Source organism: Notamacropus eugenii, chromosome 2, assembly GCF_028372415.1.
Source record: "Notamacropus eugenii isolate mMacEug1 chromosome 2, mMacEug1.pri_v2, whole genome shotgun sequence".
In the NCBI taxonomy this organism is placed as follows: domain Eukaryota; kingdom Metazoa; phylum Chordata; class Mammalia; order Diprotodontia; family Macropodidae; genus Notamacropus; species Notamacropus eugenii.
In genome coordinates this window covers 512,695,009-512,716,699 of record NC_092873.1, presented here as the reverse complement: position 1 = coordinate 512,716,699, position 21,691 = coordinate 512,695,009, and the positions used below count along the sequence as shown (strand labels likewise).

General features: G+C 45.2%; 1 protein-coding gene across 1 annotated transcript in view; it reads right to left on the bottom strand.

Annotated features, from left to right (window-relative positions):
• GPX7 (glutathione peroxidase 7) overlaps positions 1-15,011 on the bottom strand; it is a 45,280-nt gene extending 30,269 nt beyond the window's left edge. The window contains exon 1 of the mRNA XM_072649473.1: positions 14,762-15,011. Coding sequence (XP_072505574.1) covers positions 14,762-14,932 — 171 coding nt within the window. The 5' untranslated portion in view covers positions 14,933-15,011. The remainder of the gene's footprint in view (positions 1-14,761) is intronic.
• Between the last annotated feature and the right edge of the window lie 6,680 nt (positions 15,012-21,691).

Here is a 21,691-nt window from a genome sequence, read left to right as displayed (position 1 = left end):
CAGTCTGGTCAGACAAGACCTTCACACAGGAGATGTTAAACAGTGATATCACTGTACAAGGAAAGACACAAGGCAATACAGTATTAAATGCCAAATGAACAATACAAAGTACATGCCATGTTTAGAAGTCAAAAAGCATAGTGAATGGGGGAGCTAGGTGGAAGCCCTGGGGTCAGCAGGACCTGAATTCAAATTCAGCCTCCATGTACCGTGTGTCCTTGTGCATTACTTACCTCTGTCTGCCTCAATTTCCTCAACTATGAAATGAGGATTATAATAGTGTCTCCCTCCAACGGTTATTGTGAGGATCAAATGGGATGATATTTGGAAAGCACTTAGCATGGTGCTTGGCATACAGTAGGTGCTAAATAAATGCTTGTTCCTTTTCTTTCTAAGGTGTCTTTCAGCTCTGACTTTTTGTGACATGCCATCTTTCTCTGTGCTCCCTATTTTTTCAGAAGAGTATTATAGACCTTGATCTAGAAAGATTTAAAGACCATCTAATCAAACTCCATAATTTTACAGATAAAGAAACTGAGGTTCAGAATGTTGACTTGTTCATGGTCAGTCACACATGACTCAGTAAGTGGTAAAAGTAGGATTTGGAGATTTGAACCAAAGTCTTCCTGACATCATGTCCAGTACTCCACTATGCATGATACTGCCTCTGCTGAAGGTCAGCACTCACTCCTGGACTTTCTTTCTCCAGACTCCTCTTTCTCTTCCTCACCCACCTCATTGACACCCAGGGTAACCTGAGACAACCCCCCAAAACTCTCTTCTTCTGACCGATGATTCTCTTCAAGGACAACCATGTTAGGAAGGACCCTAGCCATGTTCAAGTCACTCACCCTGGACTCCTTCTTCACCTGCCATAGATTTTCTTTCTCCCCCTCTTCATTTGCCAACTCTCCTTTGTGTTGTTTTCTCTCACTAAAAGGTAAGCTTCTTGAAGACAAGGACAGTCTTGCTTGCTTATATTTGTAACCCCAGGGCTTAGCACAGTGCCTAACACATAGCAATCACTTATTAAATGCTCTATCTATTCACTGATCTATATCCATCATCCATTCATCATCCATCCATCCATCCACCCATCCATCCATCTATCTGTCTATCCATCTATCCATCATCCATCTGTCCATCCATCTGTCCATCCATGTACCTTTCTGTTCGTTCATTCATCCATCCATCCATCAATCCATCCATCCATCCATCCATCTATCTTCCCCTCTATTGCTAAGGTGGTTTGCCTACAGTCACACACTAATCAGGAAGCAATATGGGGATCAGGAGCCAGGCTGTTTCCAGTCTCCCAGCCCTAGATCCTTTCTGCTACATCTGCAGCTAACAAACCAGTGCTCTGCCTGGGACTAACCTCTCAAGGTCCATTTGCATTCCTGTTCTATCCTCAGGGATGTCTGTAACTATTCCCAACTTAGCAACATCTGCAGATTTCATTAACATGCTGTTTATTTTCCTGTTCCAACAAGGAATAGAGATGCTAGGCAGAGCACGGCTTCACTGGCTCCTTTCCCATCCTGAGAATGCCCTCCCCCCTCCTTTTTTTGTTGTTGGGAGGGAAGGGAGGTGACAGAGATGTGCCTGCATGGGACCTGAGAGGGAGCAGCTGCTGGGGGATCACTACTCCCCTCCAGAGACCCTTGTTCCAAATGGAAAATCCTGGCACCTGGAGCCCAATCCGTGGAGCTGCTTGTGGAGCTGCATGTGGGGGTGGAGTGGGGGTGGGGAGGCTGTCTAAGGTGAGAATGATCCTGGGCAGACAGAGGCCATGGGAGCTGAAGAGGCTGAGCTACAGAAAGGCCAGGATGCTCAAAGTAAGGGGGGCTGGGAAAGAGTGGGAACCCAGCACCGAATTGAATGGGCATGAAGAAAAAGAAAGATCTCTCTGAGGAAAAGCCATTCACAGTATTTCCAAGTTGGAAAGGATCTCCATGGCCATGAAATCCAACCCACACCCAAAAGCAGTCTGCCACAGCCAGCAAGAAGTCGACCAGCCTCTGCTTGAAGACCTCCAAGAGGGGGAGGGGCCGGGTCATTTCACTCGCGGCCAGTACGTCCCTCTCTTGTCCTCCCAGGGAGCGAAACCTGCCTCTTCTTCTCTCCCCTCCCCCATTGCTCCTGGTTCTGCTCTCCAAGAACACAGCACACATGGCTGTATTTCCCCAGAACAGCACAAGATACTTTACCAAAGGCTTTGCTACAACCTCCAGTCACAATATTCCCCTCATTTACCAGTTGAGAAATCCTGTCAAAATGTAAGTGAAGTAGTCTGGCATGACCTGTTCTGGATGAAACCAAGCTGGCTCTTTGGGATCACTATTATCTTTTCCAGATGGTCACCAACCACCTCTCTAATGATCGGTCCTAAAATTTTCCCAGGAATTGGACTCTCTGAGGTGAAAGAGGACAAATCGAATCCTTGTTCCACACAGTAATCTTTCCAATACTTGATGATGGTGATCATGTCTCCTCTGGGTTTTATCTTCTGCAGACTCAATTTCCCCATTTTCTTCACCTGATCCATACATGAGGTCATCTCAAAGGCCTCCACCATCCTGGCTGCTCTCTTCTGGGCACTTTCAATCTTATCAATGTCCTTCCTAAAATCTGATGCTCAGAACCAAACACAACACTCTAGATGCGGCATGATCACGGCAGAAAATTGCTTCCTTACTTAATGCAGCCCTGAATAACATTATCAACAACACTGCTGAGTCTTTTTGAGCTTCTGGTCCACTAAAACCCCTAGATCTTTTCCTAAAAAAGCAAACTATTATTTAACATTGCCTCCCTCATCCTGTATGTATAAAATTGATTTTTTTTAACTCAAGCATAGGACTTTACATTTATTCCCATTTGATTTCACCATCTTAGATTCAGTCTTGTGCTCTAGATAGTCAGGATTTCAGCTCAAGAACAAGCTTCATACTTAATGAATTGAGGCCTTTTGTTGAGAGTTCCCTCTTCTCCCCTACTCCTCATCTCACATCACCCAGATGCTTTCCACCATTGACTCTTTCTTCACCCCTTTTTCTCATGAGGAAGTGGTCCTTCTCTGGGTCAAGGCAAACTCCTCTACATGCACAGGTGATCCTATCCCATCCTATCTTGCCTTTTTCATCACCCTCACTCTCACTTATCTTCTATTTCTCCTTGTACAGCATGCCCATGTAGCCCCTTCATCCCGCTGCCACTAGCTTTAAAAAAACCCTGACGTGATCCAACCATCCCCACAAGCTATCATCCAATATTTCTCCCCACTTTCTCAGCTATACTACTCATGAAAACTGTTTACGCTCAATACTGGCTCTCTTTCTACCTGCTCATTCCTAGACTTCCTCTCTGCATCCAGGTCATGCGTACTAACCATGGGTTAATTCATGGATGTGTCCTAGGCCATTTTCTCTTCTCCCTCCATAGTATCTCTCTGGGTGATCTCATCAACTTCCATAGGCTCAATTATCACCTCCATGCAAATAAATACTTACCAGACCTGCATATCTAACCCTAGTCTGTCTCCTGGGCTATAGTCCCACATCAACAACTGCCTTTTCAAAATCTCAAACTGGATGCATTACAATCATCACAAATTCAACATGTCTGAAACAGACTTCATTATCTTTTCCCCAAGACCCTCACCACCTTCTCAATTTCCCCATTATCATAGATGGCACCACCATCGTCCCAATCACTCAGGCTCACAGCCTCAGTGTCCCCCTCAACTCCTCACTTACACTCATCCCACCCAGTCAATCTGTGGCTAGGTCTTGTCATTTCAACTCCGGCATCCTTCATAGATATTCTTTTCTCTGACACAGCCACCTTCATCCCTTCATAACTAGACTCTTATAGTAGACTTACTATTTGTCTACCTACCTCAAATTTCTCCCCACCCCAACCCCTCCTCAACTCATCAGCCAGTCATTTTTCTAAACTGTAGGTGTGACCATGTTAACCCTTCTTCCTTACTCAGAAAACTCCGGGGACTTCCAAACAAACTTGTCTATTTGGTATTTAAAGCTCTTCACAACCTTGTCCCTTTCTACCTTTCCAATTTTTTTATACTTTACTTCACTCCAGCCATACTGACCTAACTGATGTTCCCCTAGATCTCTTGACTCTGTACCTTTGTGCTGACTGTTCCCCCTGCCTTCAATGTTTGTCCTCCTTAACCCTGTCTCTTAGTTTCCCTGGCTTCCTTTAAGACTCAGCTCAAAGCTCACCTTCAGCAAGAAATCTCTGATAGTTCCTCTCCCCCATTATTAATGCCTTCTCCAAGATTCCCTTTCATTTACATTATATCTATGTCTCTATCTACATATATACATACATGTTTATACAGCATATATATGTATACATATGGATCTAATGTGTAGACCTAGCTATTTACAAGTTGTCTCCTCCATTAGAAAGTAAGCTCCACGAGGGGAGGAACAATGTTTTTGTCTTTCTTTGTCCACAACACTTAGCACAGGGCCGGGCACATCCCAAGTGCTTAATCAATGCTTCTTGACACGTTGATAAATAAATTCCTTGTCACTGGAGGTATTCTTCAGTTAAAGGGAAGGCAAATAAATAGAAGATGCTGGAGAAAGTAAGAATTATTGTACACAGCATTTCTGTACTAGGTTGTCCGAGGGAGGTCCCATGTCTTAGAGGCAGAGTGAATATAAGAATCTTATCCCTGAATTAAAGAAAGCAGCTGCCTGAGTACAGAGGAGACATGGCTAGAAAGCAATTCATGTGAATAAGACCTAAAGGTTTCCTGGATTGCAAGCTCCAGATGAGTCATCGATGAGACACAGCAGCCAAGGCAGCTTAGGGGATTTTAGGCTACATTCATTGAAGTACAGTATCCAGAATGAGGCAGTTGATAGCCCTTCAATTCTCTGACCTGGTCAGACCACATTTGGCATATTGTGTACAATTTTGAGAGTTGCAATTTCGAAGGGATCATTAATAAGCTGGAATGTCTAGAAGAGGGCAACAAAGATGGTTTGGAGAACAGAATAAGATGAAAGCATGGGGAATGTTTAGCCTGAAGAAGACTTAAGGCTGGACAGGGTAGGTGTGGGGGAAGGGCATGGTCACTGCTTGCAAGTATCTGGAAGGCTGTCACGTGGAAAAGGGATTTGACTTATTCTGCTTGGCCCCAGAGAGCAGAACTAGGAGCAAGGGGGAGGGGAGGAGAATTAGAGAAAAGCAGATTTTTAGCTCACTGTGAAGAAGAGCTTCCCACTTCGGGCTTTGGTTGGAGAAGATTAAGAGAGAGGACAGGAGAAGGGTTTGATCTGAGAGAGAAGGAGACTTGGAGGGATCAGGGGATGGATGGATGGATGGATGGATGGATGGATGGATGGATGGATGGACGGATGGATGGGTGTGTGGATGGATGGATGGATGGATGGGTGAGTGGATGGATGGATGAGGATTTATTAAGTGATTACAATGTGCACTGTGCTCAACACTGGGAGTGCAGAGACAAAATTGAGGCCCTCCCTGACCTCACTGAGTATCTACTAGGGGGAAACAATATCTATCTGGGAGGGGAGCCAGGAAGGAGCTATGGTCTATTGGGTCACTGGATGACCAGAAGAACTTCAGGACAGTTGCTGTCATGCCCTTCCATAGGCAGTTGCAATACTGCTCTGATTCCAGAGCCCAGGATCAGATCATAGATCCAAGGCTAGAAGGAGCATTAGAAACCATCTAATCCAACCACCTCATTTTACAGATGAGAAAACTAGGACCAGGCAGGATTTAAACTCAAATTCTCTGATTCTTTTCTATTGTGCCGGTGTGTCCCCTGAGTAAGATGCAGAAATCCAGGAGTGTGAAGGGTGAGGGGAGGAAGCAGGGTTATGTTTAGAACAGTTGCCGGGCAGATGAGAACAAGCCTCTTGGGTAGGTCTTGGCTTCCTGTGGCCGGATGAAATGTGGAGCCAAGTTGGGGCTGGCTAGATAGAGTGAGTTAGGTGAGTTTTCATTCATTCAGTCACTCACCAATCACAGCAGCTCAGCCTCGGGGCAGAGTCCCAATGCAGATTCGAAGGTGGGGCATGGTCTCTGGAGTTCAAGGCCCAAAGGTGGCTGCTCCCAGTGAGGTGAAAAGGGTCAGTGGCAGGGCAGATGGCAAGATGCCCAGATATTCTCCTGTGGCAGGGTGAGAATTGTGAAAAGGGCCAGATACAGAGTTTGGGGAAAGCAAATTTGGGAAGACATGAGAGGTTGAAGGAGGATGAGAAGAAGATAAGACTCAAGCTGAGTTGGTGAGGGTTGAGCTGAAGAAGGATAAGAACTAGGAGTGAAGGAGACAGACTTGAGCTGAAGGAGATGGACTTGACCTTGAACTGGGAGGAATCTGACCTTGAGCTCAATGAAGAGAAGACTTCAAGCAAAAACATCTGACAAGAAGGAGCAAAATAAATTGGATTTAAAGGAGAAGGACTAGAGAGCAGGCTGCTTCCAGAGTATTGTGTTCAGTTCTGGGCACCATATTGAAGAAAGACATAGACATAGATAAATTGTAGTACATTTAGAATAAGGCACACACAGTGGGGAAAAGAGTCAAGAACATGTTTTCACAGAATGTCTGAAAGAACTGAGAATGTTTAGGCCGTAGAGGAGGAGCTCCAAGGGGAAATGTGGTAGGGGGCTTTAACTACCTGAAGGATTTTTATGAAAGCAGGATCAGACTTGTTCTGCGTGGCACCAGAGGGCAAATCGACAAGTGCTGGATGCAAGTTGTAGAGATACAAATTAGGCTATATGTTAGGAAAATGTCAATGAGAGCTAAAAGAGAATCAGTGTGCTTTGGGAGATCACGTATTTCTTCTCATGGAAGGTGTTCAAATGGACACCAAATGACCATATGTCACATATGTTGTAAAAGGGATTTTTGGTCAAGTATGAGTTGGGCCAGATGACCTCTGAGGTCCCTTCCAACACTGAGATTCTTTGAATCTGAGAACCCAAGCTGAAGGAGGATTGAAGAAAGAAGGGATGAGCTAGTACATAAGGAGAAGAACCTTAAGGAAACAAGGAAAACAAGTTAGTCAAATGAGATAAGAAGATAGTAAGATAAAGGAAGAGAAGTTGGTCATGGATGTCAAGGTACTGACAAGGTAGAAACATGCCATGGAGGTAAGAAGATCTGAACACATTGAGAAGCCAGCCAATCAGCAAGCATTTATTGTTCATTATGTGTCAAGCCATATGCTGAGAGCTGAGGATACAAATAAAGATAGAAACAGTCGCCACCTCAAGGAAGTCACATTCTAATGGGGGAGATGGAATGTAAATGACTAGGATGTATGAGTTGTAAACAGGGTAGATAAAGCTAATACAAAAATTCCCCACAGTTTGAAAAAATTTTTCCAGGGGATCTACCAACAAGAAAAACCAAAAACTGGGCATCTCACTCCCAGGAGGTATAGAGAACAAGGTGTAATTTGCACGGACTGGTAGTTCCATTTCTCCCTTGGCTAAGTCTGAAGAGGTAGATAGGCATCTTGATCTGTGTCAGGAGGCTGGAGGGTAGGAGAATGTGACACAGTGCAGAAAGGAAAGGAGAAGGACACTTGGAGCTCAGTAACAGGCATGAGGTACTACTTCCTGAAGAGAAAAAACCTGAACCCTCTGAACTGGAAGGCATCATTCAAGTAATGCCCAGCTACCACCATTCAGAAAGGGTCTGAGTAAAAATAGGGGACTGGCAGTTAGCAACTTCCTGCTGAGGGGTACATAGGCAACCATTTGTTAACTCAGTCACAAAAATAGAGAGGTCTGCTTCCTTCCCTTGGTATGTATTCAAGACGTGACAGAAAACTTTAGAAGGCTTGTTAAACCAGAGGACTATTATCTCCTATGCCTGGTGATACTTATTGGCACAAATGATATTTTGAGAAAGTCTTGAAAGCATTGCTAAAAATGATGAAAGCTCAGGCAAGAAATAAGATTTTAGGAGTACAGGTAGTATTTTCATCATTTTTTCTGTGATAGAAAGCAAGGGCTTCCAATGAGAAAGTCAAATTTGAAACACAAACAACTGGTTCAAAATGTGGTGTCTGAGAAGGGGATTTGGAATTTGGACTATAGCTTAAAATACTAAAGTGACAGGCTCCTGGCCAGGGATGAAGTACACCCACCACGGAGTGATAAGAATCTATTTGCCTGGAGTGTTATAATTCTAATTGAAATGAAAAGGACAGAGGGAGGAGAGAAGTCCACTAAACTAGATATTGTGCAAAATAGCTACAATGTACCTAGAGAAATATCAGTAGAGACACAAGCAGTTCACAGGTGATAAATTTTTAAAAAGAGTCAGCAATAAAACCTATAGCCTTAGATACATACATATATATGTAAATAGCATACAGTGGCATAAAGTATCGGTATCACTGGTATTACTGAGACTTGGCTAAATGGCACCCATCATTAGACTATAGGTATGTCTCATTACAAAGGTACAGAATACATAAAAAGCCTTTTGTAATATTATATATTGAGAAAATCTAATATCACATATATATAATGTATGCATATATATGGAAATATTAAGAAGATGTACTTATGAGGAAATCTAGGAACCAAAAAGGAAAACATGACAGAGAGTATTTGGGAGAGATCAACAAAGGAAGAAATAGAAATTGTAAGATTGGTTGAATATATTATGGCCCACAAGCAGAAAGAAGAAATAACTGAGATCTTTGGGAAACAGACCATAGATCTAGCATAAAGGCATGATAAATAAGATGGATAACTTCAGTTATCCAGACATCTGCTGGAGCTCTTTTTCTTGACTTAATAAATAATAATATCATCCTTCCAACGGTGAAGACACCAGTGAAGGAAATTTCTCTACTGTCTCTGATTCTCACCAACAAAGGGGAATTGGTTGCTGGGGTAGAAATGACAGGAACTAAGTGGGAGATGGTAGGAAGTGACCACTCCATCTTAGAATTTGTGATAAAGATGGAGAGGAGATCTGGGTAGAGTTGACATGTGCATCGATTTTAATCAGAGGACAGAAGATTTCAAAGGGTTCAGAGATAGGACAGATAGGATTCCACAGCCACTTGGGGATCAGTTGAAGGAACTTGGACTGTTTAACCTGGAGAAAACTCAGGGGGAAGGTGATAGCTTTCTTCAAGCATTTGAAGGGCTAATGAATGAAGGGGGAATGGATGAAATTTGGTCTGCCTGACCTCCAAAGGAGCAGAGGGTAGAAATTGCAAAGAATCAAATTTAAATTTGATGACAGGGAAACCTTTTGAAAGTGGAATGGGTCCTGTGAAGTAGAGATCTTCCTTACTGGAGGTCTTAAAGCAGAGACTAGATGAACACTTGGGGATGTTATAATAAGGTTTAATTCTTTAGATACAGGTTGGATCTAATGAGTCCTAAGGCCCATTTCCAACTATAAAGGCTTGTGAAGTTTCATAGGGTCTGCATTTCAGATGACAGAGGGTTGCAAGGTCCAATTTATGCATCCCCTTGAATGGGACTGGATTTTGAAAATCACCTATTGCCAAGAAGACAAAAATATGACCACTCCTAGGCCAGAATCCTCTTCAATCATTGAGGACCTGGAAGGATGGGGACCTAAATAAGTCTTTTAAAAACCAAGTATGACTGAAGGAGCACTGGGAAGGCTCTGTTCATCTTCCAAATTATCTCCACCATCCAGATGCTGCCATGTCTTAAATTTCACTTTTAGTCATTCATTCCTTTCTCTCTCCCCTAGGATCCCCTTGTCAGATTCAAACACTGAAATGACCAGGTGAAAGTTATGAGAATACATAAGGGAGGAGGAGGAGGCAAGAGAGGAAGTACAGGAACAGAAGAGTAGGATAAGGCTTTGTAATAGTCAGAGCTTCCCAAACAAAGAATGGTCTGCCTCAGGAGGGGCTGGGGTCCCTCTCATAAGGAGCATCCAAGAATGGCTGGATGCCATTCCAATCCTCACATCTCTCACATATGTCCCCTTCTTTCTATTCACACAGCTGCCACTTTAGTTCAGGCCTCCAGAACCACTCACCTAGATTATTACAACAGCTTCCTAATTGGTCTTCCTGCCTCAAAGCTCTCTCCACTCCAGTATACCCTACGTACTGCTGACAAAGTAATTTTCCCTCAAGTGCAGATCTGACCATGGTACTCTCAAAAGCAATTCTATTGCCTCTAGAATAAAGTATAAAGAATAAAGTTTAGCTTTTAAAGCCCAACACAACCTGGCCCCAACCTATCTTATCGGACTCATTACTTGATCTCCTGGCTTCTCTTTGAAGGAAGACTCTTTGAGAAAAGGGTCTATATTTGATGCCTCCATTTCCTCTTCTATATCTCCTGCAAGCTGTCTTCTGATATCATCATTCAACTGTAAGTGCTCTCCCCAAGGTTACCAATGATCCCTTAATTGCCAAATTTCATGACCTTTTCTGAGTTCTCATCCTTCTTGGCTTCTCTACAGCCACTGACGCTGACAATCGCCTTCTCCTCTCTAAGATTTTGTAGCAATGTTCACCCAAGGTTTTCTCTAAACCGGATGTCCTGTAGACATCTCAAATTCAACATGTCCAAAACAGAAGTCATTATCTCCTCTCTTCCCAGCTTCTTTATTACTATTGGGGGCGCCACCATCTTCCCAATCACCCAGGCTTGCATCATCTCACCTCTTTACATGCAGTCATTCCACAAATCCATTGTCCAGTCTTTTCCTTTCTACATTCCCAACATCTCTCATGTACATCTTGTCCCCACTCATACAACCATGACCCTAGCTCAGATCCTTGTCACCTAGTGCAGCAACCTTCAACTGTTTTCCTGCTGCCAAGTTTCTACTAAAATCCATCCTCCAGGAAGCTGCCAGAGATTTTTCCTAAAGCGTAGATCTGATTGTGTCACCCCCTGCCCCTTATTCAGTAACCTGTAGGGGCTCTCAATTACCTCCAGGATCAAATGTAAAGTCCTCTGTTCAATTTTTAAGGTCCTTCCTACCTTTACACTTCCCCTTCCACTCCCCCTCTCTGTATTCTGCCATCCAATCACCTTGGCCTCATTGTTGTCCCTCACACAGGACTCTTCATTTCCAATCTCTGCCTTTGTACTGGTCATCCTCAAAGCCTTTAATGCTCTGGCCCATCACTTTCCCCTTTTAGCTTCCCTGACTTCCTTCAAGACTCAGCTCAAAGCTATTATCTTCTGAGATTAACTTCCATTGACATTGGCTAGATCTTGTATGTACCTAGTTAGTTACATGTTGTCTCTTCCATTTGAATTTGGACTCCTTGAGGGCAGGAGCTGAGCTGTTTTTCCTTGTTTCCCAAGCACTTAGTTAAATGTATGTTGACTGAAAGCTAGTGCTTTCCCTCCCAAATTATCTTGGACTTAATTACTTTGTAATTATTTGTATTCATTCTCTCTATATGTTTATTCTGTATATAGCTATCAATGTCCTTGTCTATCCCATTAAAATGTAACTCCTTGAAATTAGCAATGTTTCATTGTTGGTATTTCTGTCCCTGATGCTAGCACTCCGCCTGTCACTCATACAAATGCTTGTTGGTTGGCTGGGGATTTCATGGTGGAGATTCTTGTTCAAGTATGGGTTGGACCAAGTTCTTAGCTCTAGAACTGGAGGGAACCCCAGAGGCCATTTATTACAGTCCTCTCATTTACAGATGAAAAAACTGCGACTCCCTGAGAGGCAGTGACTTACTCAAGGTTAGTTACATCCTGGCAGGATCTGAACCCAGGTTCCACGAATCCAAAACCAGCATCCTTTCTTCTCTACTATACTGCTTCCCCAGAGGATCTCTGAGCCTCCGAAATGGGGAAGAAAGCAAAGGGGAACAACCCAGGGCAGGACACTAGATCAACTTTGCCCCCTCTAAGATTTGGCCCAGGACTGGGGCAGCTGGCCATGGGGTCCTCCAGCAGCAGTTACCTAACCAGGCAGGAGTAGAGCACAGCTTCTAGCATGGGAACTGCCCGACAAGGCTTCAGTTGTTTTGCCTTCTCTCTGCCTAGCCTTCCTTTTCCCTGCATCCCCAGCACCTAGCACATGGCAGACTATGACTTGAAGTAGGCTATGACTTCAAGAAGACTTGAAAGAATGAATGGATATATGAATGAATGAAAGAAAAAGCATTGACCAGGCATCTACATTGTGTCAGGCACCATGCTGAGTCCTTGGAATGTAAAGCCCAAAGCCAAACAATCCCTGTCTTCAAGAAACTTACAGTGTAGACAGAGGTGAGAGGGGATGGTACGGGTGGACAATCCATGCAAAGACACAGAGGGGGAGGATGGGATGCTTTGTGCAAGATGACCCCATTCTGGTAGCAAAGGTAGTATTGAGCAGGTGAGAATAAATGTTGAAACCAATTTAATGAAATGGTATTGAATTGACCTATCATAGCATCTTGGAAAGACCACGGGCCTCAGAGCTAGATTCTAGTTGACCTGGGTCCAAGTTTGTCATTCATTTGCCCAAAGCCACCACCCCTCTGGACCTCAGCTTCTACCTCTGCCAAACTGAGAAGGATGAGAGAGGTGGTATTTAAGTTCCCTTGGGACTTTAATATTTTGGGATGTCAATACTTTTTCTTAGAAAGGGAAGGGCATTCAGAAGTCACTGAGTCATGGAAGTTGAGAGTTAGAAACGACCTTGGTGGCCATTTAGACTTATGATGGGATACATTATAATGGGAGAGAAATCCCTGTCAGGAGGTATCCAAGCAGTGGCACATTCCACTTGGGACAGCTCCGTTCAGAAGTTCTTCCTGTCTCAAGCTTTTGGTTCTGCTTTCTGGAGCTATTTGAAACACATATAACCCTTCCTCCATTTAACTTCCCTTCAAAGCCATAATGGTTAGGAAACTAGTCTTTTCATCAAGCTAGGCACATCATGTTCCTTCAACCCAGGACACTTGCCCACCCTGGTGGCCCTCTAGCTTATCAATATCACAAAAATGTAGTGTGGGACCAGAGATGGGACAGTGAGAGATCACCTCCTTATTCCTGGAAGATGTACCCTTTTTGAAATAGACCCAAATTGCCCCTCATCCGATCCCCTCATTTGACAGCTGGAGACCCAGGGAGGTTACTTGCCTTGCCCAGTCCCACAGAAATGTCAGGCATGGGACTTGAACCCAGGTTCTTTTACTCTTGTGCTTTTCCACCCTGCCTCCTACACGAGGCTTCTCTCCATCCCCTCATTTTCTAGTTTTCTCCCCCCAATTATTCAGAATTTACTTTGTATAGATTTCATATTTATTTATGTATGCAAGCTCCCTGCAGGCAGGTACTAGGTGGCTTTTACCAAGGCTCAGTGAACAAGCTGTCTTCTCGATAGTGACTGTCTCTCCCAGCTCAGATGCTTCTAACGACTGGGCTACATATTCTATCTCTCCCCACCTCCCATGTGGCCAGTAGAATATAAGCTTCATGTGGGCAGGTAATGTTTGGTTTTGTCTTTGTATGCTCAGCAACTAGCAAAGTGCCTGGTACAGTACTTGTCAAATTGGATTGATTTAGACCAGATTGGGTTAGGAGGTCACACAGCCCAGTCTAAGCCAGGATTCCAACGCCAAGTTCCTCCTGATTCCAAGCTCATCTCTCTTCTTCCACTACATCTGGGGGATTAGACTAGTTCCGCTGGGCCCCAGAGCAGTGAAGCTGCCCCACCGATTTAGGCGGGATATCAGGAAAGACTTCCTTCCACCCAGAGCTGTCCTTCTGTGGCTTTCCTAAGAGGCTGGGCGACAGTTGTTCCCCCCTGTATAGAAGGACTCTTGCTCCAGTAGGTCCCAGGCCCAGACTATCTGGCTTTGGAGGGTCCCTCCAGCCTGGAGTTTAAGAGCAACATCAGCTCTTTCTGGTGCCCACCTGGGCATCCTCACCTGCTGCCAGGGTCCTGGATGCCCAGTGCAAGCCCACTTACATCCAGGACAACCCAGTGAGGTTTTTCCTATTGTCCAAATGAAGAAACGAAGGCTGTGAGAGAGGAAAAACGACTGGACCAGAGAACCAGCTCCGTCTCTGCCAAAGCTGGTCTCCTGGTTTCCAGCTCAGTGATCTACCCACTAACGGGAGGATGCAGTCTTGGCACAAACTCGTGTCTTTCTGCATTCACCCAGTAACCTTGTGAACCAGAGTGGTGGGACAGGGAGCGGCACCTCTATTTGACAGATGTAGAAACTGAGGTTCAGAGAGGGACAGCACCTAGGCCCGCCCCCGGGGACCAAGACTGTGACGGAATGAGGCCTGATGGCCCTTTTCCTTACATCCTCCGTCTTTAACCCGCTTGGAAACTCTGGGGGTGGGAATGGGGCTGAATCCCTTCCCGGGGCGGGGGCGTGCCACGTAGACTCCACGGCTGCTGGCCGGCCAAGGGAGGCCGGTGGGAGAGGGCCGGGCAGTTAGCGGAGAAGAGTTCAGGAGGCCAGGGCTCTAAGCAGCTCTATCGCTTTGGGGGGAAATCCGAGCCGGATTCCAGCCTCTCGAGAGGCGCGCCCATCCCCCCCTCCTTCCCCCCCTCCCCCCCAGTCCCCTTCATCCTGTCTGGATCCTGGGGCTGGGCCCGGGCCCTACAGAGTCATGCCCCTGTCGCAGAGCCAACCTGGGCCCCTCGGAGATGGGGCCTGAAGCCAGGGGCCAGGGAGAGTTGGGAGTGTGAGGGGTGGGGATGGGGGTGGGGGCGGATGGTGAACGCCCCGGTGCCCCACGCACTTACCGAGCCGCGGTACTTCTCCAGGGACACCCATTTGCCCCTGATATTGACCACCTTGAAGTTGTAGAAGTCACTCTCCTTGGGCCCCGGAGTGGCGGGGGAGGCCAGGAAGAGGAGGAGGGGGACGAGGGGGACGAGGGGGAGGGGGCGGCAAGAAGTCTGGCGGCCGAGCATGGCTCAATTCGGGGCGCTGCAGCAGGGAGGGCTGGCGGGCCGGGCCGGGCCGGGCAGGAGGAGGAGCGCAGGAGGCGGCGGCTCGGGCTGGGCTGCGTGGCGCTGTCCCCCCCCCCCCCCCCCATCCCCCGAGCTCTCGGGGCAGCGGGCGGCCTGCGGGACCCGTGCACTAAAACTAAGTCCGAGGGCCTGTCAACGGGGTGTCCCCAGCCAAGGGCTGGCCGGGGCCGGATGGGGGACAGGACAATGGAGCTGCTGCCAAGTCTCATTTTACAGAGGAGGAAACTGAGGCCCAGGAAGGTGGAGGGACTCGCCTGAGGTCATCTTGCTAATAAGTAGTAGAGCTGGCTTTGAACCCAGGTCATAGAATCAGGAGATTTTAGTAAGGAACTGGAAGAGATCTGAGAGGCCAGACCCCTCATTTGACAAATGAGAAAACTGAGGCCCACACAGCAGAACTCACCTAAGATGGTACAAAGAGTAAATGGCAAAGCTGGGACTGGAACTCTAATCTCTTGAATCTGAATTTTTCCCAGGCATCCCACTTCTGGGAAACCACTGACCAGTGGCTGGTGGGAAACAATGTTCCTCTAGGTTGGTTTTTGAGGATTTTTTCCACAATACTTTACAAGCAAGTACTTCTGGTGGTACCTCCCCACACTGGGGCCCAAGGCAACTCTTCCCTCCTAGGGGATGCTCTGGTTCAGTTGTCTAAAGGAGGTAGCCATGGTCTATGGTAGTAGAAGAATTGGACTTGGTGCTGACAGACAGGCTCTGACAGGGATTCCCTGTGTGGTCCTGAGCAGGGCCCCTCCCCTTTCTGGGTGCCCACTCTCTCAGGTGTCAAATGAAGGTCTGGGACAAGAGGACTCTCAGGTCCCTTTCTGATCTTGATGGCGAGATGCGTGGAAGGAATTGGTATTCTAATGGCAGAAGCTTTGAGAACTTAAAGCTGCCTCCCAGGAAGGGTGACGGTCTCTTCTTAAGAGTTCCCTAGGAGCTCAGAAGGGGCATTTGACTTGCCTTGGTCTTGTGGCAAAGAAGGGGCTGGTCCAAGATTCAAACTCACATATTTTGATTCCAAGACTAGTGGTTGCTCCTACCTGTCTCTTTCTCACTTCCCACAAGATTGTGTGCAACTGACAAGGGTTGGGTTCTTCCCAAAGTGATTTCACAATAATGAGTCTTCTCTTTTCCACATGAATGTCAGAACTTGACAGGACCCTAGAACAGAATTCCAGAGCTAAGAGGGACTTTAGAATATGGAACATTAGAGCTGGCTAGTGCTTTAGAACATGAAATGTTAGAACATAGAATATGGAATTAGGACATGTAATGTCAGAACACAGAATACAGAATATTAGAACTACCAGGTATCTTAAAGATGTTCCAGTCAGCTACAAAGGAGAAGACTGAGACACAGAGAGAAATGGAAACTAAGTCCCAGAGAGATGATTTGCTCAAGGTCATAAAATGAGGTAGAGGTCCAAGATCAGAAATCAGACCTCTCTCTACTCTTCCAGTCTTCACTGGCCTCTTTATGGATTCTGCTACAGCAGTATATATATTATATATGTATGTATGTATACATATGTATATATGTGTATATATGTATGTATATGTTTATATACATACATATGTATATATTATATATATGTAAAAACTGTGTGCTTTGGCCAACTTGTATTCATTCATTCAACAGACCTACACAAGTTTATTCCCTTTGCTCAGCACCAGTTTCCTCATCTGGGAACATTATTCACCTTTTCAAGCTTCTGTTTATTCATGTGTAAAAGAAGTAGGGTTAGATAACCATTCAATGACTATTGGGCTGTAAGCTCCAGGGACCATGTGTTATATAAACTCTATTTCTTTCCCAGTGTCTAATAAATGTTTGTGAATGATAAATGTTTGCTGAATGAATAGCCATAATCTACTCACTTCTGGTGGGTCACGTGGACATAAATGATACTGCCTGAATGCTTTCTGAGAGTATGCATCATTATAGATGACTGCTGACGTCCCTTCCCACTTTCAAATATTCTAGAACACTGGAAGCCTTGGACTAGACTCGAAGACCTCAGCAGGTACAAGTGTTGTTTTCATGGGAAATTTTCAGAAATGAATAACTTGTTAAAGGGGTGATGTCTATCCATGCATTTTAGTTTCTGGAACATAGCCGAGTGAGGCATAGCTAGTTTTCAGTTCATCTTGAAAACAATATGAGGGTGTAGTATGGTGGTCAAGGCAGCTCATTTAATCATAGGCAGTATTGAGAGAGACATAGTGTCCAGAATGAGAGAAGCCATCTTTGGACTCTGTGCTGTCCTAGTCAGACCCTGGTTGGAGTATTCTGTTGAGTTTGGGGTGCTGTATTTCTGGAAGGACGTTGACAAAATGGAGCATGTCCAGAGAACGGTGACTGAGATGGTGAAAGCTCCTTGACAGAAGGAGCTGGGGATGAAGAGACTTGGGGTAAGGAAGGAGAAAAAGAGGGGACATGCTCTCTTTAAGTATCTGAAGGCCTGTCATGTGGAAGGGGAATCAGCCTCCTGCTTGGCCCCAGAGGGCAGAGCTGGGAACAATGGGGGGAAGTTACAGAGAAGCAAATTTTGGCTCAATGTAAGGAAAAACCTTCCCACAACAATGAGAGTTGTCTCAAAATGGAATGGAGTGTCTCAGGAGGTATTGGGCTCCCCATCACTGGGGTCTCCCAGTGCAGGCTGAATTATCATTTGGTAGGGATGAAGTTGGAGAGATTTATGTTTTGGTATGGGCAGTGCTAGCTGACCTAGGAGGTCCTTTTGAACTCAGAGGCCCTGGAATATCTTGTCTCCCCAACTCGTCTCAGAGTCCCTCAAGATCTCATTCATTTATCATTGTCTTATTTGTCTTTATCTCCCCTCAAATACTGAACCTGATTCAAATCCCACAGGAAATATTTAATAAAGAAGCATTTATTGATTGTTATCATCCAGTCCTAAAAGCATTAATGAAAAAAGGCCCAGCTTGGGAGTCAGGAGACCTGGGTATGAACATGCTGTATGACCCTGGCCAAGTCATTTCCCCTTTCCTCAGTTCCAGTTTCCTCACTCATCCAATTAAGGTGTCGGACACAAGGATCGCTAAGATCCCTTCCAAGCTCACATTCTTTGATTCTGATTGATTTCCCCCCTCCAATGTCATTGATCCTCTGTTTTGTGCTGACTTGGCTGTGTACATGCTGTTTCTCACCCTGTAAGCTCCTTGAGGGCAGGGGCTGTAGCATCTTTGAATCCCCACAGCCTAGCTCAGTGCCTGGCAGTTGAACTGAATTCTCTTCTCTAGTATTTAGGATTCATCCAGCTTTTGCTTTGCACTCTATTTTCAAAGAAGTTTCCATCCAATTTTTGGTGTGTTTCTGAGCTCAGCATGGCCCTGGGGTCTCTATGGCTATGCTTAATTAGGCCAAATTGGCAGCATCCATTGCTTCATCTGTCTCTGGAAAGAGGGAAGAGGACATTCCTAGGCCTTCCTCTGACTCCTCCCAAGGTAGGGGAAATGGGGCAAAGGGGAGCTTAACTGCCCTTCTTGGAGCACATTCAATCCAGGGAGTGTGAATGGAACTATTCCAGGAGATAACTGGGTGATGGGATTAAAAACTGCTTCCCCTCCCCCAGTCCTCTGGGAGTCTGGAATATTTGAATTCAATCAGTCACTCAGCAAACATATATTAAGTCCCTACAATGTCCCAGGCCTTTTTAGGGCCTGGAGATGCACGAACAGAGAATGAGACAACCTCTATTCTCAAGCAGGTTATAATTTGGCTCACATTTATCTGACTCCCTACTATGTGCAGGATCCTGTTCTGTTCACCTAAGGGATTGCCATCAGGGAAAGGGAGACCATTGGCCAAAGCACCCTGCATTCCAGCTGGCATCCTGCAGTCCATTTAAACTACAAGCTTCTGACTCCTTGGTACTCCCTCTCCCCAGAGCTAGCAAATCCTCTAATCCCTGCCATTCAGAAATGCCACCTGTCTAGGCAAAAGTCACTTTCCTGACAAACTCTCCCTAAGCTCTCATCCCTATCCAATTCAGCCCAAAAGACTTCCCCAGTCTTTTTCCTCCTTTGGTCACTGGAACACCTTATGTATGGTTAGTGTGAGGGGGGCTCATCAGAGTGATCAGGGTCAGAAGGCATGGTCAGGGAGCCCCCCCCCCCCCAACTCTGCCCATTCCACTAACAAACTTTCCTTCATCCTGCAACCCTTCCTCTCACCATCCCTCCATATCCTAGCACCATCAGAAACCTGGTTTTCTTTCCCAGAGACTGCAAGTCTCATGCCACCCTCTCCTGGGGCTCCCTCTTACTATCTCACATATGGTGGGGGCGGGGGCAGGGAGAGAAGAGCCAACAGATTCCTGGTTCTCTGCTGCCACTTTCAGACGCCCCATACCCACACCCCTTGAAGTTTATTCTACTCAATTATAGTGCCCTGTCCAGAAGTTTATTGCTGCTATTGACTGACCTCCAGGCCCCTCTCCCACCCTGCTCAAGGACTGCTTCCCACATCAGGCAGTGGAGTGATCTCCACCCCATCATCTTGATGACTTCAGTATTTATACTGGGAATAGAACTCTAACCCTGGAGTCAGGAAGACCTGGATTCAATTGCTCCTCGACCACTTATTAGCATGTGACCCTGAGCAAATCACTTAACCTCTTTATATAATGAGAGAGTTGGACTTTGGGCCCCTAGCATTCCTTCCAGCTCTAAATCTGGGACCCTATTGTAAAAGTGGGATCAAAACCACCCTGCCTGATTCTGGTGCCTTGGCCAGTTACAAACACTTTTTTTTTAAATGGCATCAAATAATCAGAAGAGTTCAAAACAGCCTGTACACCTCTTCTATCAATCAAAGCCATTGTATGAGTGACTAGGTCATAACCTAAAGCCTTCATATTAAAGGGGGAATCTATTTCAGAATCACGGTAGAAGAGATTCTGAGCATCTCATGGAGCAAAGGAAAGACTGAACCAAGGAGGGATTATATTGAGAGACTTCTTGGCTCTATGAGTATCACAATGAGGAGAATCTAAGTTGAAGCAAGTTCCAAGAAAAGGGCTGCTCTTTCCCCAATGTCCCATCTTGATGCCTGTGGGCCACAGATACTATAATATAATCTGCTGTTTTATTATCCAGATGTTTCCAGTAATTTCCGTTTTGCTCCAACCACGAAATGGTCAGGAGTTAAATAGAGATAGATATAAAAATAAGGTTAAGCAGAGAACCTAAAGTCTATCTAGGTGTTAGAAATTTTCCAAACTAGGGGCTTGGAGTGATTATGACTGAACTCAGAATTTTTCTTCTAAAATAAACTCCCAAAAGCCAAAGAGAAGGAAACCAGGCAAACCTGAGAGGCCTTTATATTTCCCACTAGGCTTAAAAGAGTTAATCGTTGTAACAGTGAGCCCTTTACCTTAGGATCTGAGATTAACCTCCTTATTTTATAGAGGAGAAAACAGACTCAGAGAGAGATGAAATGGGCCTGGAGTCATGCAGATGGTAAGTAGTACAGACAGAATTGGAATCCAAGTCCTCTGACCCCAAATCCAATGCCCTTTCTGTTGCATCATGCTGCCCTGATACCTCACCACAAACACACACCCTCAGATCCTCAGCCTCTTTAAATCCTAGAACCTCTGTCTCCAGCCCACCTCAGCTTCCCACAGGGGTGGTCATATCTTAGACTTGACCATCAACTGAAATTGCCTCACTACTGATTTAATCTATCAAACATTTCCTCAGCATCTAATATATGCCAGCACTGTGACAGAAGATGCAAATCCAAAAATAAAAACATTTTCTGTCTTAAAGATCCTGATTTCTGAAATTCAGCACTGTAATCCCTATCTCCTGTCCTTTGCTCTCTTCTACAATCTCATTCCCTTGGACCTGGCTTTTTGTCCCCTACAGTAACCCTGAATATGTTTGTTACATATTTTGTTCATCTTTGGGTATCTGCATATTAACTCCCCCATCACGATGTAAGCTTCTTGAGGGTAAGGACTGTTTTGATTTTGTCTCTCTATTTCTAGCACCTGGTATATATAGTAAGAGCTTGCTTGAATCAGTGTTGGTTGGTTTATTGACTGACTGGTCAGTACTTCTTCTTCTAGTCCACTTTCTTCACTTCATCCCCTTCACAATCTTGATTAATGACTCAATCAGGCACTGTCCTCTACCCTTAAATAGAAGGGGTTCCATGGAGTAAAAGCAATGTGGCCTCTGAAGTCAAAAGTCCTGGGATCAAATCTCATGTGACCTCAGACAAATTACTTCACTATCTGTGAGCCTCAGTTTCCTCCTCTGTAAAGTAAAGGGGTTGGTCTTCTGGTCTCTTCTAGTTCTAGATCTATGAAGGTCTAAATCTATGATCCCATGGTCCCTTATCTCTTTGAAACTGGAGGAGGGAAGGAAAAGGGAGGTCTTGACTGCGCTGATATTTTCAATTGTACAGTGTTTATACCACTAACAGTATTATTTTTTCCTTTAAAAAAAGAACTTCTACAAATACCGATCCTGAGGCACCATGTACCTTCTCTGCTCCTACAGCACTGCTGACTAGACAACAAAAGTCATGAAGCTTTTTGTACAAGCAAAGAGCAGAAGGAAAGTTGACAACCACTGATTTGGGAATGGTTGATCGAATTCTGAGATGTGAACATAATGGGATATTCCTGAGCCACAAGGAAAGACTAATGTGAAGAATTCAGA